Here is a 27,241-nt window from a genome sequence, read left to right on the forward strand (position 1 = left end):
ATTGGCACAACCCTAGTTGTGAGCTTTGTAAAGGTCGGCTATTCACCGGCACACGACAAGTACGAGTCAGACTTTTAATAGGAAGGCCTTTTCCTCAGAGGTTTAAGATGGAGATGATGATGATGAAGATTCAGTCCAGCATCTTGGGTTCCGCTGCCAGGCTATAGTCCCTGGGCCTGGTTCTGGGTCCGGTGGCTCATGGCTCGGTTGAAAGCCATCCGCACGGCTTTGCGAACAGAAGCGGAGCGGCCCTCCGTCAACTTGATTCTGTCTATAGTCTTGTGGAGGCCAAAAGGAACCATCTTGGATCTAGGAAGCCATTGCCTGATGGGGGAAAAACAGAGATGATTATTAACTCACTCAAGTTACGCTGAGTCATTGTTTCCAATAGAGGGAGCTCTTGGATCAACCGTATGCAACTCACTCTGAAGAACCACACGCGGAGGCCATGTGCCAGTAAGACTCTGCCTCCTTTTAGCGGTGTCAAAGTGAAATTTGAATTTCACCATGAGAGACCACCCAATCTTAACACTTTTTTGGCCGGGGAATTCATCAAAAATGGCACTAAGGGTGCCTGCAGATGAGGCAGATTTTACTCTGAAAAGCCCCGCCTTCCGTTACCCCACAAAACCGGGAGGCATAATCTTCGGTTCTTACCTCACGCTATCACCTAAAGTCTCTCTAGAAGCATTTATATTCTAAACGAGATGCTTCTTGAAGTCAGAAATGAAGATAGAACATTTCCCTTTTGGTCAAAACCATGGAGAGCGCCGTAGATTTAGTCATGGGCCATACTAATCGGGCTGTAAACAAGGAATTGAACAGCTGTGCGCAAAAAAACATTTAAAAAATATATATAAATAATAAAAGACCTAAAGACACCTATACACGTCCAAGGCACTCCGTGGTTTTGATTTGTGTATACACGTCTTTAGCCCTTTAAAAAGGCTATAACTATGGATTACATGGATGGACTTTCAAACAGAGTTTTTTCCACGAACACACAGTGAACGGCTCTCTCATTACCATCAAATATACCTTCAAATAGGGGCCGTGCGGCCTGAAAACCGTGGCGCTCTGGCGGGCAAGGAGTTCAATATTCCTGGCTGGGATTGAGTTAACCCATTCAGGACGGGAACTATATTTTAGCTATTGAAAAATAGCAGATCTACAAGCTCATAGTGCGGCACTCCTTGGATAATCGTAAAAAATATGTCAATAGATCTTTGAATATAAATTCTTTCACAGCGAATGTCTTTAATTCAAATCTTTGCTTCTGAGTGGTCCCTGGAACATCATATTTTCAGATGGGGGTCCACGGCCAAATACAGATAACAACTGAAATAAAAACTGATCTCAAAATGTTTAATGAAGAAGTTCCACCAGAGGTGCGAACATTAATATGTTAGGCACATTTTAAAACATTGAAGTGTAATCTGGGAATGTTATTGCTTTTGTACTTGTAGGTAGTAGTAGGTAGATCATATTTGTATAGAAAGGCCTAACCAGGGACTGGGGTTGCAAATTGGCCTTGGCTACAAACGCATATACAATGCAACGTTTAATGTTTTTACAATTTGATACATTGTTTTTTGTATTGTCTCTGTTAAATAAACGTATAAATAAAAATCACACCCGTGTGAACTGAGTGGTGCAAATCCCCCCCCCCCCCCTCTCTCTCATTAGCAGGCAACAGTGCATCTCTCGGTCTCTGTTTCTGCCACAACAGCGCCCCTACTGGTACTCATGAGTCACACACGAGTCACATAGGTTAACACGAGTCACATAGGTGGGTTAACACGGACATTGCTGTTCCTTGGAGTGGTTGCACCACTTAAAAATATTTTTATTTTTTACTTCTTGCCTTTCTTGAATTTGTAGTCTAGCCTAAGATATTTACCAGCTGCGCTTGTTGTCGAAGAAGTGGACGAGGAAGAGCTTCTCGTCGGACCTGTACTGCATCCGCTCTCCTGCCCTGAGAACGTCCGGAGGAGGCAGAGGGGGCAGGACTCCGTTGTGTTGACGACGACGTGCCACCGTCATCTGTGATGTTTTGGGATCCGTGATCTGTGTTTAAGCAACAAGAACATGGGACTGAGCAACAGCACGGCAGGCACACAACCAGCAAGGAGACGCAACAGCTGGGGAGTTTTTCCTGGTGGCTGAAGTAGCCACAAAAGCTCTCACCAGTGGAGACAGAAGACATTTTAACAGGCGATCATACATACATACATAACGCATGCACACGCATGCAGCAATGAGCCCCCGCGGAAAGCCACTAAAGCCATCTCTGGACAGCTCACACACAGAGACACAAACACACACAGACACACACACACACACACGCACGCACAAGCCGATTCTTTTTGCTAACTAACAACCTGGCATGAGTGTTGTTTGGCACAAAACACGAGCTACACCACTTAACGATGAGAGTGTGAATGGGTGTGAATGAGACAGACAAAAGAGAGATGGCCAGCAGCGTCTCAGGACTGAGGACACATGCGCACACTTCTCACTCACCAAGGCGGGGTAGGAGGGAAATCCACTACTTTTTGCCCAAACTAGTTTAAGAGGTTCCAGAGCAAATGTTGCTGAGGCGCTAGTGGGCTTCCATATATTTCCGTTGCCAACTTCTAAGGGAAGCAGGAATAATGACAAGCAAGTTATGGGGGTGGGGGTTCAACTGCAAACAGACACATGTTGGCCCCATCATGTGCACCACCTTACCCCTTATGCCTAAACGTTTTAGGCATTTCTTACAATTTTGATAAGCATTGATAAGAACATAGCTGATCTACATCGAAACATTGTGAGCTAGTAGATTTGTTGAACTATTTTAAAATGTTTTTCAAAATCTGCAAAAAATGCCTAAAACGTGTAGGCATGTGTGGTAAGGCGGTGCAAAAGATAGGACCAAAGAGTATAACAAGACTAAACAACCACAAAGCCATGCATACAGGATAGGGGAAATATAACAACAACACACATAGATAGGCCTAAAAAAGACATTAAAAAAGGTATGGTCACATATTAGGAAAATATGCCATTTGGATTAGGTCTTGTGAATTAAAAGGGATATTTCACTTTTGGGGATCATTTCAACATCTACTCAAGCTTTTGTGTGCACCCCGACCCAGACATATATAAGTTGCTTGATTCAGTATTTCGATTTTTTTAAGTATTCCGAATTTTGATATACATTTTATCAGGACCCCCTCGAAAACAAGATGCTGCATCTCAAGGGGCGTATTTGCATTTCAAAATACTTTTTTTTTTAAATAAAAAATTAAGACGGAAAAGACACGATTGAAATAGCACGCCTGCTTATGCATTTAGGACAATATCAGTCAGGATGTGTGCTTTAAGTGGTATGGAGTTTAAAGGTAGAATGGATTTGTAAAGTAAGGGAGGGCATGGTGTCTGTTAACATGAACTTCAAATATTTAAATATTGAATCAAGCAAATGAATAAAAAAAAGACTAGTCTGAATAAAACAAATACATAATGAAATAAAATACATCATGTTCAGGATGCTGGCATAACTGGCTTTTATTCTGTGACGTATTTAATAAAGTGAAATATCCATTCAAAGAACCAAAGCGAGTTGCCAAAACTTGCCATGGAGTACATTAGCTCTGCTGTTAGTAACAGAGTGAAAGATGACCAACTGATGGATTGTGAAAAGTGCTCGTCTTAACAGCATGTTAAGGCAAAGCAACTGGGGCAAAACGGGTGTCAAAAAAGGGCCCAGAACTTGGTTGTGCACATTGTCATGCACCAAAAGAAACATCCCATATGTCTAAAACTGTAACTTTTTGTGATTCAAAAGCAGCAAATCTACAAGCTCGAATCTGGATCTGCTACTTCTGATGCTTTTGTGTATGATATTGTATTATATCCATGGCATTCATTTACGACAAAACAAGTAGAAACAATATGGAGATGAGGGGGTTTCTGCCCGAGAGCAACGATATCCAAGCTTAGCGATGGGTTTTGAGCATGTAGATCTATTGTAGGCATGCCACGGTATGAGATTTTACAGTACGGTACGGTATTATAAACAAAATATTAAAAAAAAGATTTTACTGTACCCTGTACCGATTACATTTCTGCCAATAAGGTATTCAATCAATGAATCAATAGCTATTCTCCACTGTATTACACTGTACTATGGCTCCCCCTAATGACCGTTTATGACCCGTCGGACTGATCGATTGATTGAAGTATTTACAGTTTGCAGAATGGGTACATTGCCCATGAAAGCACAACTCAATACAAACTGTTTGGGACGGGGGGGGGTTGTTCTTGCTTGGACTGAACCAACATGACAGCCAATGGAAATAAATATGGAATATACAACTGGATCTGGGTGTCTTTCAGCAACACAAAGGTAGGAAGCAACTTTTCAATCTACCGCAGACAGAGTATATATATAATAGAGACTGAACTGGCGCGAAGCTCCGCCCCCCCAGCTATTCATGTCAGTGGAAGTTGCTCAGTGGCGTTTTGAAGCACCCGGAAGACTGCCGGAAGTCCCTCCCAGGACCTCAACTTTGAGGTCCTGAGTGACGTAGGGCAACCGAGCGCTCAACGTTAACGTTGAGCGCTCGAACGTTGAATAGCCTCGCTGGCCCCTTGACCGCAGATGTGTGGTGAAAATAAATGTTTTACCTTAGTCTGCCAGTGGAGTTGCGCAGCATGCGCCGCCCGCCGACGCTGTATTAAAATACCGTAAGGTCGGAAATCCGACGGTATCAACACCGTGGCTTTTCCTGTCGCGGTATTACCGAAATTCCGTAAAGCGCGGCATGCCTAGTCTATTGTACATGCGTGATAATGGAACGCAGTTAAATATAAAGTGATTGATTGCCCCAGAATATTTTTTTTCTAAACTGAATATAAAAGGCAACAGCCTGTATGAATGAGGGTAAACTATATGAAAACAGTTAAAGTCAGCTATTTTTTATCCACCCTTAGTGCTTAATTTCTATTTCATTGCATGACCGTTTCAACAACAAAAACGTATAAACGTAAAGTTTGAGTGAAATAGTTTTGTGACAATGTATTCTCTCTCTCTCTCTTTAAACGTAATCAGCACACTAAAATATGTATCGGAAAATATTATAGGTTAGAAATAAGCCGCGTAGTAGCAAACATGCTGAGCTTGTAGTCCGTCTCTCGCTTGTAAGGTTTATAAACAATTATTGGTTCAGAAACATACATTCTTCTGTATCAGACTGAAACTTTGAACCTCCACTTTAAGGGAATAGCCACAGAAAAATTGTATCAGTAATTAACCAGATGAACCCTAGGGTTCAGATTTGGTGTAGAGGGGGAAAAGGAGCAGACCAAACTACCACCTGGTTAACGTGGCAGGTTTTACATGCCGACAAGAGAGGGAGATGAAAGACTAAAAAACTAAGGCCATGCGTGTAGGTATATTAAGCATTTGTAGATATCATCCTTTGTCCATTCTAAATAGTAAGGTTGAATTGTATGCAAACTTAAACCAGCCTCACCAAAACAAATACATGTGTGAGAATAGAAAGTTGGCCATTTGGATATTATCAAGCATTCATGCAGAGTAAAGCATTTGTTAATGGTGTTAACAGGAAATTAACAAATGGCAAATAACTTTGCCTCTTGGATTTAAAAGGTTTGGGTCTGAATTTATAAAAAGTCAACCAATTAATTAATAATGGCTCACCTGATGCGATCTTGGCTGCTTTGGTGGGCTCCCCGTTCTCAGTACAGGTGACCAGAGTGCTCTTATCGTCCACAGTGCTACGGCGCGTCACAGCCGGCCTCCCCTTGCCACTTTTAGGCATGACAACAGTGCTGGAGGATATGGACGGGCACAGACGGGACAATCAGCCGATAAGCCAGCTCTCTCACAGAGAAAGCCAACAAGCATTATGTTATGCTTTAGCTATTGAAAAATAGTGAAAAAAGGGCGCAAATCTTTGAATATATATTCTTTCAGAGCGAACGTGTTTAACTCAAATCTTTGTTTCTAGGAAGTCCCTGGAACTACATATTTTGATTTCTCGGCCCCACCTCTCTCCCATTGTTTATATTGTGTTTTAGTTTCCAAGATGGCCGCAGCACCAGGAGGGGGTGGCCTTACTGGGCTGCGTACCTGTCTTGTGTCTTTGTATAATGGCTGCTCCAATGCATTTCCAATGAAAGCCCATATGGTTTGACCAAACATTTTGTTTGATGGGGGGGAGGGGGGCAGAACACATCCATCAAAGCTGTGTTCAGACACACGTCAGGTGTCAGACACAAGGCAAGTGTCTTGAATGCAGCCCAGTAAGGGCATATGTCGACCCCGCCCGCTCACCTCCGCCCCCTCCTGGTGCTGCGGCCATCTTGGATCCTAAACACCATATAAACAATGTGAGAGGGGTGGGGCAGAGAAAGGCCCTTATTACATATAATTCGGCGGCTCCTTGACCGGAAATAGTTTGAGAAACATAGGTTTTTCAGAAAACTGTCAGGATTTAGAAGACATTTGTAGAATCATCAGGTCCAATCTATGGGTTAAAGCAAAATAAAATAAAATAAAATGTAGTCAACTAAAATGTATTGTGGTGGGCCTTGAGCTTGTAGATCGGCTATTTTCAGCATGTGTAAAAGGACTTAGTCTTGTTTTTATTTGTTGACGAAATTGTCAATATATTTAGTCTTAGGCTATCATCATTAACTTTTACTTGGCGATAAATTGTCACACAAATTGCGATATAATTGTATTTTTGGCATTCAACATTGGAACATATGAATACAAATATTGGAAAATTATGAATAAAACTTCTGTTTAGTTTTTAGGCTTCAAGAGCAACTTTTTCTACAGTTGAAGTTATTTTGCCTATCTCCAAATAACTTCAATATACATATTCAATAACTTCATACTTCCAAAATAAATAAAAAAAATAAAAAATGATTGTGACAATTATGATGCAAAAGTCATTTTCGATCATCTCAAATAATTGTGACACATACCTTGTGCTACTCTGCACGCTCCCGCAAGAGGAGATGCTGGACTCGGAAGCGCAGCGTCGCCGCGGTTCTAGTGGCCTGCCGGGAGCCGACCTGCTGTCCTTAACCACGAAACCGTTCGCTAGTCCTGGACAAAATGGAAAAGAAAACATTTGAGGAACCGTTTTTAATCACACTGTCAGAGTTGACTTCACGTCTGGTATTTAATTACAATACCAGTGGTTCTGAGACTTTTTCAATTTTAAGGACCACCATAACTAAAATTCACAAATGGAACCAGGCCGTAAGGGTGCATTTGGTTATATTTTTTTACACTCTCAGACCTGTAAGGATCCATTTGGAACGCCCTCAAGTAATGTTTTAATATACTGGAATCGTTAGCGGGAACCATTAACTGGAATCATGAAAATCATAAAAGGATCCCAACCACATAGTATGAATCAGGCTTGGGTTTAATGGACGACATACCTGTGTCAAGGCGTTTGATGGGGGACTCCTCATCCTCCTCATGATCTCCGCTGTTGCTCCGTGTTCTCTTCCTGGGCAGGAGGAGGGTCTCCAGTCTGGGAATCACTACCGAGAGGAAGGTCTTGGCACCAAGGGACGTCGGGGAGCACGGCAATGATGAGGTTTCAAGCTTCTTGGGGGGTTTCTGCGGGCTGACACTCTTGGATTTGCGGAAGAGGATGTTGGTGCGTCTGTTGCGGGAGGAGGGGGGAGTGACTGGGGCTTCAGCGAGCACAGAGGTGGCCACGACACTGAGGTCGTTGTTGTCGGAGGAAAGCAGCATTGAGTGTGGAGAAATATGCCCGTTGGGAGTGGTTTCCCGGGGAGCTGAGGTAGTAGCAGTCTTGGGCTCGCTGTCGCCGCTGACGTCGGTCTTCTGATTTCTTTCCACTCGGGACTGAGCGGGCTTGAGTGCGGGTGGCGGTTCTTCCGAGTTGCTGACCGGTTCTTCCACATGCGGTGGTAAGTTCAATGGCTCTAGTTTAGGCGGAGGAGGCAATACTTTTTCTTCTGGGAAGATAAAAGAAAAGACACAAGGAAGATGAATTGGGCCGCTTTGTTTCCTGGCGTCATTACAGCAGCCAATATGTCATGTACTACTGCACTTTTGCCCAAGACAAATTTCCCCTCGTGGGACAATAAAGCATATCTCATCTCATCATCATCTCAATAATTTACATTAAAAAGGTTTCTTTCCTCAGCTAAATTAGTTAATATGGCATCACAATTATTGTAACCACTTTAACCATCTTATACTTTGGATATTAAACAAGAAATGATCACATAGTGATATTTGTCAGGTGAAAGAAGCGATGTCTCCGTTGTGTTCTCCGCCCCCCCCCCCCCCCCCCCCCCCCCCCCCCCCATATTAGTCAGATTATTATTTTAGTAACGTGTATGTTAGTGTCACAACCACGCGCCTCGCGGACATGTTTGCGCTCGTTTCCGACGTTCTGTGTGTGGTTCAATGACTGGCTTTGCATTGGCTGCGCTGCGCTGTTTCAGCCGCGTTTGGCGTGAAGTTATATATCGAGTGACGTTCGAACATTGCAAACGTGTCAAATAATTGTACTATGCGCCGAGTAGTTCCCCTTCAACCCGTGTGTGTGACTGATCATGCTTCTCTGCTGCGTTGCTCTGCACCGTCTGTCTGCAGCCTGCGTGGCTGCCAGGGATATTTGCCTCTCCCCTTCCCATTGCCCAGAGGCCGATGGCTTTGCCATCCCATTGGATAGAAGCAGCCAATCACGATCTTGTCGACTAGGTGGTGATCTTGTCATCTACATTTCATGAGCACCTGACAAAAAATAGATATACAAGCTCACAGCGCATCACTTTGTGCTGCGATATGAGCTTGAAGATCTGGCCTTTTGAATAAATTGTGAAAATCAGTGCAAATCTTATATTTTTAAAGCAGTATTTTGGGGTACAGGCTTGTTCCGACACACCAAAGGTCCGACAGTCATTAGACCGACAACCTACCCCAAACCCTAACCTATGTCGGGAGCGACAGGTGATTTCCGCACGTCGGACCTTCGGTGTGTCGGATGAGCGTGCACACACCATTTTTCTAAGGCAGATATCCTTGATATGAAAAGGTTTGAGAACCACTGGCATACAGCACAAAGAGGTTTGCCAAATTATGTTTCAGACTAACTTCATCACGGAGCCTTAGCTTCAAACATCCAGATGTTAGTGGCCAGGTCTTTACCTTCCTCTGGTGAGCAGTGGTGGTTGAGCAGAGCAGTGGTGGTTGTTTCGGACAGTGGTTTTCCCTCTGGTTCTCTGCGTAAAAGGCAGGGTTCTGGTTCTGGGGGCTGGGTGGTCGGCGCTGCTGCCGCCGCCGCCGCAGCCGCGAGGCGTTGCCTTCTCATCCTCAGGCTTATCTCGCTTCGCACTTCCGTGATGGTCTTTCTGAGCAGCTTGAGGCGCTTGTTGCGCGACGGGCTGTGCCTCATGGCTGCGCAGAGGTCCAGCTTCTCCAGCAGCTCTCTCAGTTGCTCCTCCAGCGTCATGTGCTGCCGGTTGGCCGGGTTCAGCAGCTTGTCCACTGCAATTGACAGGACAGCGTTATTATTATGGCTTGGCTAGTGCAAGGACGTACACATGTCATGTGATAAGCTAGTGTGATAATTGACCCTGATCGCTAAATACCACCCAAAGTGATTGTCCAATGCTAGTTTAGCAACAGTTGCTAAGCTGGCATATGGTTTGGCACTCTTCCCCTCACCTGTCATAGCCGCAATCTGCAATCTTAACTCCTCTGTAGCCATGCCCGAGATAACAAGATTAATTTAATAATGTACAGGTAGCCAGGGACCAGATCCCGAGATTTGATAAATTAGCCTTAATCCAGAGTTTAAAAAAATATGAATTACCTTATTTTAGCTCCATTGCCAACAACCGTCCATGTAAGAAACAGCCAAAATCCCCTGAGCGCACGCCGTCTTTATTGGCATTATGGCTCATAATGAGATGAAGTAGGCATGATCGAAGCCTAATAAAACACATACTGTGGACCCTTTTCTTTTTTCATCGTGGAGGATGCTTTATTCTAATAACTGGGATGGACATTTTTGCAAAATTGTTTTTTTCCCCCATCCATCCATTTACAGATCTATAATCTCATTATCTTACCATCCTCCCAGGAGAAGGGTGGGGGGGCTTCTGGCTTGGGGAGCTCGGGGAGGTGTAAGCCACTGGGGAAGTCAAAGCCGATGCGCTCCGCCTCTCGCCGGGCCTTTCTGATGATGGCCCCACCATGGTCCTGCATCCGCAGCCCGTTCCTGTGGAAGAACGTGTCCTTGGCGTTGTACTTCATGCAGTTGAAGATGATGAGGTCGAAGTCAGCCTCAAACTCCTCCATGTTGCTGTAGGCGTGCTCGTCGATGCGCTTCCTCATGGTGGAGAAGTCCATGGGCTTCTTCACGTGGTCCAGATAGTCAGGAACCTGAGAGCCACAAGGTGACATCAATTTAAAAAATCACACCCGTGTGAACTGAGTGGTGTAAGGTTTTATATAGCATGATCAGCTGTGGTCTGACGTAATGTCTGACGTAATGAAATCACACCCGGATGTGATTTCACAACTGGCTTTTTTTGTGCAGAAAAAATGAGCATGGTTGCTACGGTCATCCAGTTCACCCGGGTGTGATTTAATTACGTCAGAAATTATTTTTAACATAGCAACCATGCTCATTTTTTTCTGCACACAAAAGCCAGTTGTAGGAGTGGTTTAAACCACTCAAAAAGAACGTGTAGGATAGGAATGCGCCGATTCAGATGTTTATTTTTAAATGACGATAGCATATACCGACATTTGTGCTTATTATTTCTTCCCCTTCAGAGACAGACAGACAGACAGACACACAGACACACAGACACACAGACACACAGACACACACACACACACACTAGGTGGTCAGATGGGTGGGCACTGGGCAGGGAACGCTTTCGAGATTAGGCGTGCCAAGTATGATGATAAACCAAATAATTGTGTAGTGCTACCTGGTAATATCTGATTAGGCTACATGTTAGAGACCTGCGGATGGCAGATTTAGCCGCGGTTGCCACGGTTAACCGCAGTTTAGGGTGGATTTGGGTCATTCAAATATATTATAAATTAATATTGGATAAACCACGGGTGAAATAATGCGGGAAATAAATTAATGGCATCTATCTATCTTATTATAGCTTTTAAAACACACAAAATCTTGGAAAAATCTCGCAATTCACAACCACCCGCAATCCGTGGATGGTTGCGGATTGATAAATTGGAATAATGAATTAATGCGGTCGGATAACGGGCGGATTATGAATATCCACACGCAGATTCGGGTGACAAAAAAGCTCATCCGCAGGTCTCTACTAGTGGTGTGGCCTGTTTGTAAAACAGCAACCACTAACCTCTACGATGCTGACAGGCTGAGTAAAGATTCTGTAGGTGTCCTTCTCTTGCAGTTGGTTCAGAAGCGCCCTGAGCAGAATGTTGAATGGAGTGAGCTGGACCTCTAATACTGATTGCTGGAGCTTCATCTGCAGGCCAAAAAGAAACAAACAGAACAGATTAGTCTGGAACTACACAAAAATATCTTTCTATTATATTTCAAATTTCTGATAAGCAAGCTATATATGCTTTGATTTTTATATTGGGACACATTTTCGCAACTGTAAATACAACAGCAGCGGGGAGGAGGCGTCACATCCACTTTATCCTCCGATCATTTTCAGATGATTTACGTTGCTCCGGAACGTATTGCGGAAGGATTGTGGGAGGCGGCGGTCTGGCATAGTGAGACTACAATAACAAGACTGGGATGATGATAATGATGACGACGATGACTGTGGAACTTCACCTCTTCTCTTTTTAGCTTCTCCCTCTTCCTGATGAGCTCCAGCAGCAGGCGGGCACGCTCCAGGTCGTGGCGGAGACGATGCCACTCTTTCAGTTGCTCCTTCAGTGCTTGATTACTCTCCGCCCTGCATTCCTCCTGTGGAGGCTGAGGAGGAGCCTAAAAACAAAAAACAAGCACATTTTATGTTTGCAGTGCGTTTGTGTCTAAAAAACAAAACCCTGTGGTGATGAGGTGTGCATAGTTGTGTGTGCGTTACTGTGCAATGTGGTGGAAGTGTTGGGTTTCATGACAGGACTAACCGGCTGCTGCTTTGTTTTCTGAGGCTGGGGGTTGCTGGCCTGGAGTCGTCTGATTAGCGGCACGTTGTTTCTCGACTGCCTCTTAAGCACCCAGTAGCTTAGGACGCGCTCCACGAACGGCCTCTTCCTGTAGACAGACACCTGATTGAGGATCGTGTCCAAACTGGGCAGGGAGAGAGAGATACAGAAACCAGTCAGTGAAGAGCAAAAGTGATATGGCAATAGAGAGATAAAAGCTTAAAGACAGAGAGGCAGAGTGAGATACTGATTATAAGAAAAGTGGAGACTCTTTTTTTTTTTTTATAATTTTCTATCCCACAATTTTGTAACCCATTTGTGTCAATTATCTAATGTGATCCTGGGCTCTACACAACCTCCGCCAACCTGGGGAGAGCAACAGACTTGAACTCATGCTTCCTTCATGCATGAGTGTCCAAGTTGCTCCTTTACACATGACAGGGGGTAGTTTCCCTGGTTGGAAGTAGCGCGATAAGTGGAGACTTAATTCACGTGGAATATCTCACGACCGAAAGATGTTGTATGGCCAAGGCCTGACGTGCGACTTGTGAAACAGTGTGAAGGAGGCCCCCACACTACCGCTGTTTCCTAAACAATTACCACAATATGTGCAATGATGTTTTAGTAATATTGTTCGTGCTGTTAGTTCTACATACTGCTAACCACTGGTGAAGACATCACAGATTGAGGCTTAAAGCTTTGCTTCTATATGGAATATAACTATTCAGATTTAAGAGATGCTTCTGACCATATTGCTACTGCTGGGTGGGTTTGACCACTTCAAATGCTCTAATCTTAAAATAATAACTCTAAACAGCCCATCTACAAGCTCTCAATGTCGCAGAAGATGCATTGAGAGCTATTTTCTCTGCGCAACATGCTTCCATAGACATAGAGGACATGCTGCTGGCTTTCTAGGAATTCAAATGACTAAAGTTCTCAGTTGCCTCGACTGATTTCAATCTATAAATTCATAATGGTTACGCTTGCTCGATGTGCCCGTCACGAGCCTCGTCATCAGCCCTACCTTGAGGCTGTTATGCTGGGTCCAGAGCTGCTGGCTGGAGCTTCAGGTTCTGGTTCCGGCTCTTCCCGTTTACACCGCTTCTTCTGCCATCCTTTTAACCCATTGCTACCCCTTTTCCCCCCTCGCTTGTGGCGAGCGGTCGGTTTCGAGTGGGTGTCCTCGTAGACGGTGAGGGGTCTCTTGTCGCAGCCTTCGGGCGTGTGGGCGCAGCAATACGCAGTCTTTTTTACTGTGAACGACGCAGAGCCCGACTCCGTTGCCTCTTTCACCGGCTCCATCTTCATATAGAGCCCGGCCTTTTGGGCACAGCTGACGTGGAAGGCCGTGTAACAGTTCTGTTTGTGGCACTGGATGCAGGCCCCCGTCCCTTTCTCCTTGCAGAGGCAACAGGTAAGCTTCCAGCGGGCGGGTGGGATGTTGCTCACGCCATCAATGGGCTCGATGAAGACAGTGTCGGAGAAGCCCACCTCGGGCACCCAAAGGGCGCACGCCACGTGTCCCCAGCGGTCGTCGTCCGTCTTTTTCAGGGCGCCGCCCCGGTTCGGACAGAAGACACAGTTGGCGGGTCGAGACGGGCACTGGAGGCAGTGTCGGCACAGCCACTGGCCCTCGGGGATGTAGGGCACGCCGTAGCACTCCTGGTGCACGGCGATGTTGCACAAATCGCAGAAGAGGATGACGTTGCTGTCGGCACCGTCGCCGTCCATGCAGACGCAGCAGACGGCGTCCTCGTCCACCAGCGACTGCAGTTGGGCCTGGCCCTGTGTAGCGAGGTGGGACTCCTTCTCGAAGCGGTCCATGAGGAACTCAAAGAGGTTGTAGGACACCTGGCTTGTGCCCTCGCTCTTCCTCTTCTCGTTGATCAGCTCCAGCCAGGCGAAGTCCTCCTCGTCCATGTCGTACTCCACCTCCTCGTCCAGCTCATCCTCCGTCTTCTCCGTGTACTTGTAGTATGCCGCCGGCCTCCGAGGCACCCCCGGCAGGTTGTGCTCCACCGTGCGGAACTTGGGTTCCAACAGCTTGCTTCCCCCGCCGCCGCTTCCTTGGTGGTGGGCGGTGCCGCGTGGTGGTGGTGCCGGTGGTGACGTGGTGCCGGTGGTGACGAGCGCGGCTGTCAGCGCCGCATTCTTCTTCTGCTGGCTGTTTTTGAGGCGCACGGAGCGCACCAGAACCTGTTGTGGCTTCTCGTTGTTCTCCTTGTTGCTGTTGCACTCCAGGATCTCCTGGGCGGTGGGGTCGTCGTCCTTGATGACGTCCAGCTTGTCGAAGATGCTGAGCCGGTGCACGCGGCCGTCCACCTCCAGCTCCACGATGCGCTGGGCCTGGGCGTAGGTCAGCGTCTCCCGGTTGGGCGAAGGCTTGATGGGCGAAGAGTCCCGCCTCGCCTTCGGCATGGCAACATGGTTGCTATGTCGACCTTTTTTCTTCATCCTGAAGGCCTATAGTAGCACCCTGAAAGTGTGGGGAAGGAATCTGATTAAGCAACATAGCAATAATATAATATAATATATAAAACATTTTTTACTGATCATGTCTTTGAGCAACAACCATGACAAACTATTTTTGTCTTAGCCAAGTTAAACAGTAACCGTGACTTGAGTATGTATACGGACAAGCTTTTAGCAAGACCAGCCTTGACTATTGGCCTGTGCCAACTGCCAAGCAACACAAATCTAAACCGATGTGCTGCTGTTATCTGATGATTCATTACATAAAGTTGCCTCACTAAACAGAAGCAAAAAGCAGACAATACTAGTAAGTTTTATATAAACTGTCTTCGGCTCAAACAGTAAGATAGTTTAACACACACACACACACTTATCTTCTGCTCTCTTTCTCTGTGTACTCTCGATCAGAGTTATGTATACATTGTGTGATATTTATTTATTTTGTTTACTATTTTGGTGTCAGCGTGTTGGCACAGGAAATATAATGTATTTAGTGTATTGTGTCTGAATAATCCCGTAAGGGATGGGCTGTGAAAGGCAGACAGAAAGTTAAAACCCATATAATTCATATACTAATTAATATGCCAAATAATGCGCCGTTGAAGAGACAAAGCAGGTGCAACGTCAAATCAATATAGTTTAAATGGCAATAAATGTATCCGTTGTGGTGGCAAGTGGCAACCACTTTGACAGCTGCCTGATACAGTACAGTAGTCGGTGGCAACAACTTGCAGACAGCTGATACAGTACAGTAGTAACATGACAGGGGGGTCAAAACAAACCGTTACAGACAAACAGCCTAGCCCGCCCCGAGGAGGGGAACTCATGTTAATTTCGTCTTTAGCAGAAACAATAATTAAAATGTATTTAGCAGAAGCCAATTAAGCCATCGAACTAAACGAGGGGGGTTCAGTCTTGAGGGAATTATTTATGCTAAATAATTGTGGTAAATATTAAATGGCCGTCTTTCTGTAGTGGGGTCAGTAAAGCAGAATTAAAGGTCTGACTCTAGTCTGCGGCCTCTCTGCTCTCTCTCTCTCTCTCTCAGGAAGCTAACGCTTTAGAACTCCACCACCGGGCTTAAAAGGCACGCTAGCTAGGGGGACAAAGTCTCGCGTGGCCAAGCTATTGCTATTGAAAGTCAACAGGGCCCACTCTCTGTCCACGCGAGAGGACACTCCGTCCAACACACAAACCCGTGTGAGCTAAGCTAAAATAGCTTACCCGGCTAGCTAACCCCAGAGAGGAGGAAGGGAACTAATATGGCGATCAACAAAACAAGAATCTATGAGACTCCGTTGACAAAACGAGTGTTTTTCTCCGACAGCCGCGCCGCGTTCCGCCGCTCCGACGCCCCCGCCCAGCGACGGGGGGTCTGATAATAGCGTGAGCAGTAAAAACAAAGTGCGCTTACCCTTATTTGTCCAATAAATCGACTTTGTAAGAAGAAAAAAAAGCTTGCGAAGCAGCAATGGCGGCGACCGACGGACGTTGGCCCTGCAGAGCAGCAAATCCACATTCAAGTTGCGATCATCCAAAACGGGGCACGAAATTATTGTGGTTGTTAACGCCGATAAAGTCTAAATAATAGTCCGACGTCGATGATCCCGTCGGCATGGATGGTTTTGTGTTTGGTAACAGGGAGTAAATAGTAAACGGTGTTGAGATCAGCGGTAGGCAGTCCAGTCCACAGCCCCGACCTAGCTTCTCTTTTCACCCACCAACAACAATGCGGTTGTGCGGCTTCGTTTGCGTCGTGACGTCATTACGTCAAATCAGGAAGTGTCCCGCTAATTAATCATTCGTTTTCACATTGTTTTACGGGAAACGAGATTAGGACAAAACATACTTTGCTATCTCCTAAGGTGTCTCTGCCTAGGATCATGGCAATTTCAAACTTTTAGAAAGAAAATTCCTGAATCCTGCTTGCAAGTTGTTTTGAGTTATTTTTGCGTTTTCCACAAAAACACACCAGGGGGCGCAGTTTCACCATGAATAATGTCCTTCAGGCTTAATTAAGAAGAGAAAGCATGTCATTAACATCTCTATTCAGTTTCTAATGTAATTTCAACATTCAACAACCTACCACTGTGGCCGTTCAGTTACTATCTTTACAATGATCATTCATGAGATATACTGTGCCAACAGATCAGAAAAATAACTAGTGGAACTAGTGGATCCCCCCATTAGTTGATTTTATTGTATTTTTCCAGCTCCAATCCAGAACATTTGAATAAATAAAACATTTGAACGTATGTTATTATGCATGCAAACCAACAGTGTAGAGCAGTGGTTCTCAACCTCTTAATTGGTCATTGTTTTTTAATTAATATTAATTTGGGGTTATCATTAAAATCATGGGTTTTGCCAATTGGGGGGAGGGGGGATACCACTGGTGTAGACATTTGTGAATAAGGAGAAGCATATTAAAGGGCTAAACATCCCCCAGGCTTTGCCTGTCTCCGTCACACATTCCAAAGTTATCACGAGGGAAATGCATTCCTAGCCAGCAGCATTCTAATTTCTAATAACCTGTGGTTTCACTGCCTGAAGCTCATAATAATGAACTCAGTCAACAGGCAATCCCCCAAAAACGATCCTCAAAACGAACAGTTTGCAGTTCCACCTGCCGTGACTGGCCCACTTCCATGACTGCACACAGGCCACTCGAAATCCTTGAGTGTGCCCCAAGTGGCGACACGTACAAGCACAATGAGCTTCCTAAACACAGGGCGATTTGACAAGCCAAGTGCTTAAACCATTAACTGACTGGAGTTGGGACTCGTTAGATGGGTGTATTTTCAGAGAGCATGTTAGAATCAAAATGTTATGTTATCCTTAAAATCTTAGGGTTTTGCCAATTATTTTTGGGGCCCATTTGCAGCACATACCAGCTCCGACAGTGTGATAAACCGATTCTGGAAATGGATTCCAAATGTGATGGAACCGATTCCGTTCCTCAATGTCTGATGCGGTTCCTGCATGATCCCAACCCTACACAGCAAATGGGTTTATATGAACACACTGGCAAGTTACTGCATTGGGGATCTTTTGTTTGACTTTGTTCTGCATCATACTAACTAAAAAGTAGTAGAAATGTGTTTGTTCTCTCGTGCAGGAGACTCAGGGTTCAAATCCAAAATATGATGCAAAAGTTACGGATTGCAGCTTTTTAAGAACAATGCTGTTTTACAAGGAAGACCTGACAAACGGCACATTTGTGTTACAGAAGATTGAGAAGAATAAAGATAAATTGATATAAAAGGCAAACCATGTGTGATCATAAACCCCAATATGTGATCACAATTCTATGCTGCCATTGGAAAATGTCCTGATGCGATTCCAGTGTCATTGGTTGATGATTATTGGTTGATGATTCGGCGATTCTCTCAATACATCTTTTGTTTTTTTATCAATGCATTTAACCACCAGTCCTGTCCTGTCTACTCTATTTTGGGAATGTCGTAATGGGAGAAAGTTCTCAAAAATAGTCGTACGTTGGTGTTGTGGAGCGAAAATACCAGAGCTACAAGCTCACAACATGTTGTGATGTGGCGAGTTGTGTGCTTTTAGATCTGCAATTGCAGCTTTGTATTGTCAGGCTCAAGTTGTTGAGAACAAATCAGTCCAGGCTATGTCAGTCTGCCTGTGTGGGTTTGGTGTCTTCTATGCAGTCCTTTTGGCTGGAGAGCTGGACAGAAGACAGGGCCTCGTCCAGTGGGAGTGAAGGGCCGTCTTCTGTGGCCAGCAGGTTGTTCTTGCGTAGATGACAGGCTTGTTGATAAGGTGGTCGGATAGGTGGCTGTGTGGGGGGCATGTACCGGTACTCCTTACTGGCATCCAGCTAAGAAGGGCAAAAATACAGTCAGTCTCAATAAAGATCGATACTATCCATTTTTCTCCCCAATTTAGTTATTCCCACAGTAGTTGACAGGCACTTGCCCATTGGGCAAGGCCATGCCCACTTGCCCATTGGGAAAGTACAAAGGCCATGCCCACTTGCCCATTGGGCAAGGCCATGCCCACTTGCCTGAAAAGTTAATCAATTTAGTGTTAAATCCAATCAATAACTGCCAAGTGGCGACAGTCACTTTGAAAACCTGAATGAAGCTCAATTGCTACTTGCATTATTTGTTCTTCATGAATAACCAATATTGAATTATTGATAAATATTCTTACATATTAAATAAACATTTAAAGGATGTCATTTTGTGTTTCTGTAAATGTTGACTTTTAATCAGCTCTTAATATCAGCTATGGGCCTCTTTGATCACTACTAATCTGTATCGTTATCAAACATGAAAACCCTATAACGGTCGATCCCTACAATACTGACTCGAGGGCTTTGCCTTCTATAATACTCCAAATAATAAAAAAGGTATGTGTGTGTTTGTGTGCATATCCATACCTGAAGAGGATAGGTTCTGTCCGAGTCAAAAGCACTAAGATCACCACAGGCAAGGAACGGAACAATTATCCTGTTTGGTCCCTCCAGTTGGTTAAAATCGACATCTTTGAAAATACAGAGGAAAATCAACTATTACAACATATGAAAACTAATCATATTCTCCAGGGTGAGCACAGTGATTTCCAATGAATGAATGAAGTATTAACGTTACGGTTAATAATTACCATAGGAGTGATCCAGAAGTGGGTTGGACATGTTGGGGACATAGCCCTCGGGGGGAGAGTAGTTCTGACACACTACAAAGGCCTCTGCAGAAGGGACAGACATACATACAGGCAAACAAGTCAAATGGAATGTTAAAATAGACAAATGCCCCTCAGGGCACAGGTCTCCACCAGGATAGGAGCGTTTTTGGAAAAATGTCAAGTGGCATTTCTTCCTCAGCCTAGTGGAAATATGCATGCACAGTTTCACTGCAATCGGACGATGTGTTAATGATTTGCGCTTTGCGGCATTTTGTACAAAACGGGCCACTCCTGAAAACGTTGGAAGCCAATCAGGATGGAATATGATAAATCAAACCTGACTATAGAGATCGTGTGTATTGTGTACCAATTTGCGTGAGATTTGGATAAAATCTGAAGGAGTGATATCAAATAATTTGTTTTACATAAATCGGCCTCCTGGTGGCGCTATAAAGAGCAGATGTGAAAAATGCAGGTCAAAGATTTTTCCTTGGCCTCTAGGGGGTGTGCATACAAAGTTGTACACAGATCGGTGCAGTAATGGGTAAAATGGGCCACCAGGAAGCTAATGTGAACATTTTCAAGTGGCATTTCTTCCTCGGCCTAGGCTAGGGAATGTGCATGCAACATTTCCCTCAAATTGCACTCTGCGTTCATGACTTGAGCCAATCCTGCAAACTTTGGAAGGCAATCTTAGCCATTTGGTGCTGAGGGAAAGAAAGGAGGAAGCCTACTGGTACAGTCAACCCTGGTCAACAAAGTACAGTATAACGGCTTAACCAAGACAGTTAACTTATATCTCAGGTACTTACCGCACCGGATAGATTAGATAATAATAGATACAGTGTAAACTGTAAATATCACATGTAGATAATTTTGTAGTTAAAATTGTTTATATTTATTGATCTTTCTCTCTACCCCTTGCTCCCCCTTCTACTTCTTCCCTTTCTCTTACGATAATAACAAAAATGATGGAGTTTTACACAAAAAACAACGTCACCGTTTTACACTTATAAACCTGCGATGTGACAATAACATTCATTCTGGTTCTAATTCTATTAGGATCATTGGGAAGTCACTGAACAGTGCCAGGGGGACCGGATCCAACACTATGGCAAATGCACTGTTCTTTTTGTTTTGTTTCATGCAAGCATGGTTGATATTGCAATACACTCCGTCTCAGGCCCATCCAAGCCTGGCTCACCTATGCTGGAGTTCCTGCTGCTCCGCGGTTTGGCACACGTCACGTCGCTGAAGAAGATCTTCAGCTGGGAGTACAGAAGGGTCACGTCCTTGCCCCTGAAAATCTGCCCAAGGATGAGGATGAAAAGAAGTGTGGCTTTTTAACATTATTTCCAACAACAAGAGGAACAGAAAGTTATTCTAACATCTACAGCCAAAGAACATGTGAGCTCACATAGATAACCATATTTTTGTCTTGTCAGAAATTGTTGTTACAGCTGGAATACTACTGGGCTACACACTGGCCAACTGCAGTCAATCATGTAGCAGAGTATAACTGTACAACTAGCAGTCAACCTTCTCATATAACGGGGCCATTGTGTTTTTTCATAAATTAACACCCTACTTGATCATACTACAGCACCATACAAAAGTATCAAAACTAGCTGATCTGCAAGCTAGAAATGCGGCACGACTTGACACATTTCGAGATTGTAAATTTGCTAATTTGGCTGTTTTTGAATTTGAATCTTGAAATATGAGACAAATATATGACATATGAGATGATAGGCAGTATATTGGACATACCTTTGCGACAAATGTTCCTCCAGGCTTCAGGACATGTGTGGTGATGTTTAGAGCCTTAGAAAAGAAAAATGTTTAAACAAACTTTACAGCCTATTAGGGACCATTAGCATTAGGTGAACGAAGCCATCTCAATCCACGAGCAGTACTCACAGCCAATAGAAGTTGAGCTTGGATGTACTCATCAACGTCATGGAGACCAGTCACTATGGAGACGGAACAGTAAATAACCAATAAGGAGAATGCTTTGATTAGACCATACATGGGCAACTGGCGGCCCGGGGGCCACATGCAGCCCCCACCATCACTTAATGCGGCCAACAGGTTAATATCAGAATACTGATGCAGATACAGATTTCAGCTGTTACAATTCCAAACATACAAACATGACCCGCTTTAATTACTTCAGTCTATAATAAAATAGTAGCTTAATGACTAGTATTAAAACATTAGTGTCTTTTTTTATGTCCAATGTATTTGCAAAGCTATTTTTGCTACAACAGTATATGCAATGTGGTCCTCTGGAGTGAGTGTGGAATAGAATAGTGGCCCTCTCCATCTTCAAAGTTGCCCAGACCATGTATCTTCAACAGGGGTCAGGGACCCCGAGGGGTCCTCAAATAGCAGATCTACAAGCTAGTGGACTGGATATATGTGGCTTGTCATAGAGGACACCCTCTATATTATTCTAGAAACTTACCATCTGGTGCTCCATCACATACAACAAGATCTGCCGGCTGTCCCTCAAAATGTCTGATAATCTCTTGGGCCGTCGAGATCTGAAAGCAAAGTTGTGGATGAGTGACAGCTTTTGGCACAATATGGCACATTGCAGTGCCATGTCCCTGCATATCAAAATGAGGTCCTTATTGAAATTCAAATGTTTGAGAATCACTGCTCTAACAGTAAATATCCGCTCTTATGGGGGTGCTTGGTAATATCCTTTTCAAAATCAGGTCTGTGGGGTAATACTGTATGTTTCAATGTGTCGTCCTTGACATTAAAAGATTTGATAACCACTGTTTTAGATTAAACTAAACAAAGGAAAAGTCTCCATCAAGGCTTTAATGCATGACTTGGTTCCATTTACCTTGGTGATGTCACCCTGGATCTGCGTCACCCCTGGGAGAGGAGCCATGGCCTGTAGGTCCACCGCCACGATCTTTACCTCCTCACGCTGGGCTTCCTGGGTCTTCTCATCTCCTTTTTCATCCTTTACTCTGGTTTAGATCATAGAACAAAAAATCTATATGCTATCATTTAGGCCTGACGTCGAAATTTAAAAAATATCTTTTTAAAATATATTTTTTTCTGAAAAAGCTCATGTTTCTATATATTTCATGTCAAGTACCCCAAAAATTATATGCCGCCGACCCCCATCTGAAAATATGTTGTTCCAGGGACCCTCCAGAAGCAAAGATTTGAGTTAAAAACTGAAACTCTGAAAGAATATATATTCAAAGATTTGAGGCACATTTTCACAATCTTTTCAAAAATAGCAGACCTACAAGTTCAGAGTGCCACGCTATGAGCTTGTAGATCTGCTATTTTTCAATAGCTAAAGTATAACATAATGCTTAAAACACCAAAAGGGGTTCCCGCCCAAAATGGGTTAAACGACACGGCATATTACATTACGGTGACCAAACGTCCTGATTTGTTCAGGACTGTTTTCAGCACTTATTTCTATTAAGAGCAAAATGTCATTTAGGTTACTAAATGTAATCTCTTCAAGAGAGTAGCCAGGAGAAAAATACCTGAGTTTACGGCTTAGAACCTGACTCCAGCTGCCTGGGGCGGCACAGAGGTCCACTGCTCTCTTCACTCCTGAACCAGGGAGACAAACAATACACAGAATGTCACCGGGCTGCTAGTGTACTGTGTAGACATCTAAAGACTTGTTTACTAGACCAGAGTACTATAGATCAGTGGTTCTCAAAGTGGAGGACCCCTAGAGGTCCTTGAAGGGGTTCCACAGAGTCACAGACCACAGCTAAATTAGTTAATATGCTATACTTACAAGCTCACAGTCACAAGTTCACAACATGTCACATTGTGAGCTTGCAGATCTGCTATTTTGGAAAATCTTGAAGATATTTGGAGACAAAAAAGTTCCCTAGCACAAAGTTGTTTCAGATCGAGATGGAGGTCAATTTGTCAATTTGGGGGTAACCATAGTTATATATATATAATAGTAGAGAGCGGACCGGGAGTGACAGCCCTGCCCCCCGCTATTAATTTCAATGGAAGTTGCTCAGTGGCGTTGCTTTAGCATTTGCGTGTGTGCATTCCATAAGTATAAATATAAAGTGCAGAGTTATGGATCATAGTGCAAACATTGTCCTGTGTCATGATAGTGGCGGTGACACTCCCTAGGGGGTGGGGGTGGGAGGGAAGCTAGTCATTTAGCAGCCTGGCGGCTGAGGGGATAAAGCTCAGTCTGTTGCGGGCTTTTAGCCATCGGCAGCCGCAACCTTCTCCCAGAGGGGAGCAGGGTGAGGAGGCCGTGGCCAGGGTGGGAGGGGTCGGCCATGTGATCTTTCTCGCTCTCCTCAGTGCCCTGGAGTCATGCAGGGACTTGAGGGAGGGCAGGGGACGGCCAATCACCCTCTCCGCAGAGCGTATCACCCGCTGCAGCTTGGCGAGATCTTTTGCAGCTGCAGTGGGGAACCAGGTGATGATGGAGTGTGTGAGGATGGACTCAATGATGGCTGTGTAAAACTGAGCCATCATGGACCTTGATAGTCTGAACTTCCTCAGCTGCCTGAGGAAGTACAGCCTCTTCTGGGCCTTCTTCAGGAGGGCCATGATGTTAAGTTCCCACTTCAGGTCCCGAGAGAGGATCATGCCCAGGAACCGACATGACCTGGGTGGGTCACCTGGGTGCCTCCCAGCATGATGGAACGGGACGGGGATGCATTCCATGTCCTCTGTCTTTATGACCTGGGTGGGTCACCTGGGTGCCACCCAGCATGATGGAAGGGGACGGGGCTGCATTCCATGTCCTTAAGCTCTAAATTGTTGTAGTGCGGCGCACTCTCTTGCTTGTGCATGGATTTCGACCGCCTGCAGTTCCAGCTTTGACCACTACGGTCGGTGGCTTCGTTGCCCATGCCATGGCGTGACATGAACATATTTGAGAACTCAGCACCATTGATGTCACTGCTACTATATAAAAATCACACCCGTGTGAAGTGAGGGGCACTCTTATCATCGTATATCATCATGTTGTAAAATAGATAATATGCCTATTTGCTTTGATACTATGCCTACTATGACGTAAAGTTCTCCATTCATTGTCACGGGAATTTAATGTTTGATTAGGACAAAGTTTGTAGACGACCGGTAACTAAAAGCTGGATGTAGGAGGGGCTAGCACCCCTCAAAAACACATGGGCACATGATATGTACTAGAGATGTGCAGATCTATAAATAGGATAATATAATTGATGCGGTTGGTTGGATGACGGATAATAATGTGTGGATTAGGGTAATGAAAAAGCCCATATCTACAACTTTATGTACCTTTGAACAGGCCAAACTCCTCGTCTAGCTGCAGCAGCTTGAAGGCGCTCCGGGCCCTCCAGCCCTCCTCCTTGGCCAGCCGGTAGTAGATGTCCCGCTTGTCTTTAGAGGAACGGCCCATGTTTGTTCACCTGCTATGACGACAACAGTCCCTCCCTGGATATTTGAAGATGTTGTTAGTCAGAAATATCACGTTTTACAGTAAGACATTGCGGCTAAAAGGATAAGATAAAATAAAACTCCTGGGGTCTTGTTTCCATTGTGGTCCTATGTACAATTCATCAACAAGAACGACATTTGACCATACTCACCCTGGCATCTTCCATCTTGTCAAAAGATTTAAAACATAACAGATCTACAAAAGCCACACGTTTGTGCGTTCATCTGCTATTTTTGAATATTGTTGCCATAATTTAGTTATATAGTTATAGTTTATAGTTATATATTTTGGTACTAGGTTAAAACAAAAAGGTTTTTCGTTATAAAGTTCATAATATACTATATTGTTCAGTAATTACGGGAGTCTCCTGACTTTAAATAAACAATTGCACTTGTTTATCATACGTATGTGTGAGAGCTCTCTACTATTATAGAAGATGGGATGGGAATAATAGACCTACTACAACATCTTGTCGATGTCGATGTTTGTAATATTATTTTAAGACTAGCAGTGAAGCCACAACATCCATTCCTTAGCCTCGGTAGCCAGGCTTTTATTTTCGTTCGCGTATCATAGATGTATTTTGTCGATGTTGCATATCTATGATACGAAAGTAAGTCAGACTCGATTAAATACATATATGAACAAGTAACAGTCGAACATGGTCAAATGGCCTAATAGAAGCAAAAGCTGCTGTCTGCATTTTACGTCACTTTACGTCACTAACCAAATAAATCATCCTCAATATATGCTACTTATAAATAACAACCGTTATTTTCACTCAATCTACTTACACAACACTTACACAACTGCAGAAAAACAGACTCGTACTCTCGTTCAAATGTTGTTGTTCACGTGTTGTTGATTGTGTGTGTGTGTGTGTGTGTGTGTGTGTGCAAGGACCCCGCGGCCCGAAATTAGTTGTCTCTGTAGAGTGCCTTTGCGAATTTCTCACTACAAATGTTGAATAAATAAATGAAATATAATCTTTATTTTAATATAGAAGAGCAACCTTTCAGACATAAATGCAATTCAAAGTGCTTTACATACAAATACAATTCAAATGCAATTCAAAGTGCTTCACATACACAAACGAAATGACAACGGTAAAACAGAGGTAGTAGGTTCAAATCTAGTCAGTAGTAAATTGTAAAAGTACTGATTGATTGATTGAAATATTTATTAACAGTTTGCAAAATTACAGTACATTTCAAGCACAAACTCAATACAAAGACTGTTAACTGTGAGTGGACGACCCAATTAAGCATTACACTTGTTTACAAGTACTACTGTGTACTAGGCCTACTATAGTATTAGTGGTGTGGAGGGCAATTAAAAGGGCTACGTTTTACATTTTTACAAGATTAACTATTTGCTTTCAAGGTAGGTATTTAAAGGCAAGTACAAGCAATAATTATCCTGGAAATATTTGAGAAAATCAACGGGTCGTTTCTCCGTTATTGTATCAGTGAACACACGGTGGCACCAAAGTCCTTTTATTTTTGTCGGTTGGCCAGATTTTTTTTGTCAGATTTGTCAAAAATTAAAATAGCAGATCTATGATCTGCCATTTTCACTATATTCAAGTTTTTAAAACACTACTTTATTATTATTATTATTATTATTATTATTATTATTATTATTATTATTATTATTATTATTATTATTATTATTATTATTATTGCAACATCAGGGGAGGAGGGTGTGTTATTGTTTCAATCTGAAAGGACATCCAAATATATAGGCCTACTGCACATGACCTGTAGTCCTACACAGCACGCGCACTCTCTCTCTCTCTCTCTCTCTCTCTCTCTCTGTGGCGGTGGACGGGCCCCAATCTTAAAAGGTTTTGTGCCAGCTAGGGCTAGAAGAGAAGATTTGTGTAAAGAAATTTCCAAATTATAGATAAAAACAAAACCAAAAAGTTCAGAAAATGTATTTGATTCGAATAGCCAACGTATACAGGCTATCGGCTATGGTTATAATGCATGATGCGATTCCCTTATACCAGAATTGGCCAACAGGGAGCACTGTGGACTATGGTTTATCACTGTAACACATGTAGTTCACTTTACATGACAATCACTGGATCTCTCTGTAGGCTACTGCAATCATTCTTTTACATGTCTTTTTAGAAATGAAAGAAAACGGGTTCCTAATTTTTTTTTTTTAAAGGCTTTCCCCAGACTCAGTGGGCTGAAACGTGCATATAATATAAAACAAAAGTGATGTTGACATGCAGGTTCTGGAGGTTTCAAATATCTTAGATCTATTGTTTGTTTAGTGGATGTTGTGCTCTCTTTGATCAGCAGGTGCACACACATGCGCTCTCACATGGTCCCTTAATAGTAAACTCCTAGATTAGGATCTGTGGTAAACAAAGTCCACATATCAGTGATTGGCAGTGGTAGAATGCAACTATGCAACTATAGGTAGTGTACATGTAGGCTATTCAACTAGGTCTACTGTAGACTACTTAA

General features: G+C 43.8%; 2 protein-coding genes across 7 annotated transcripts; both read right to left on the reverse strand.

Annotated features, from left to right (window-relative positions):
- Positions 1-174: 174 nt before the first annotated feature.
- Positions 175-16,435, reverse strand: LOC306923038 (bromodomain-containing protein 1-like). Its single transcript, XM_079501016.1, has 12 exons — positions 16,071-16,435; positions 13,209-14,660; positions 12,164-12,326; positions 11,865-12,020; positions 11,416-11,544; positions 10,147-10,459; positions 9,221-9,559; positions 7,471-8,019; positions 7,006-7,129; positions 5,711-5,841; positions 1,901-2,067; positions 175-324 (listed from the first exon to the last, which is right to left on the reverse strand). Exons 2-12 carry the CDS (start codon positions 14,636-14,638, stop codon positions 310-312), a joined length of 3,516 nt encoding a protein of 1,171 aa, XP_079357142.1. The 5' UTR covers positions 14,639-14,660; positions 16,071-16,435; the 3' UTR covers positions 175-309.
- A 193-nt stretch (positions 16,436-16,628) lies between these two features.
- ftsj1 (FtsJ RNA 2'-O-methyltransferase 1) lies at positions 16,629-25,688 on the reverse strand. Of its 6 annotated transcripts, none has more exons than XM_079501021.1 (11): positions 25,556-25,680; positions 24,602-24,735; positions 22,834-22,903; positions 22,167-22,296; positions 21,777-21,855; positions 21,230-21,282; positions 21,080-21,133; positions 20,514-20,616; positions 19,289-19,372; positions 19,065-19,168; positions 16,629-18,500 (listed from the first exon to the last, which is right to left on the reverse strand). In XM_079501021.1, exons 2-11 carry the CDS (start codon positions 24,720-24,722, stop codon positions 18,294-18,296), a joined length of 1,005 nt encoding a protein of 334 aa, XP_079357147.1. In that variant the 5' UTR covers positions 24,723-24,735; positions 25,556-25,680; the 3' UTR covers positions 16,629-18,293. The 6 variants fall into 6 exon arrangements, with proteins under 6 accessions (XP_079357147.1, XP_079357148.1, XP_079357143.1 ...); XM_079501022.1 differs by having other exon boundaries at positions 24,602-24,732; positions 25,567-25,632; XM_079501017.1 differs by having other exon boundaries at positions 16,630-18,500; positions 24,602-24,757; positions 25,567-25,688.
- Between the last annotated feature and the right edge of the window lie 1,553 nt (positions 25,689-27,241).

Source organism: Electrona antarctica (assembly GCF_951216825.1).
Source record: "Electrona antarctica genome assembly, chromosome: 5".
Classification (NCBI taxonomy): Eukaryota; Metazoa; Chordata; class Actinopteri; order Myctophiformes; family Myctophidae; genus Electrona; species Electrona antarctica.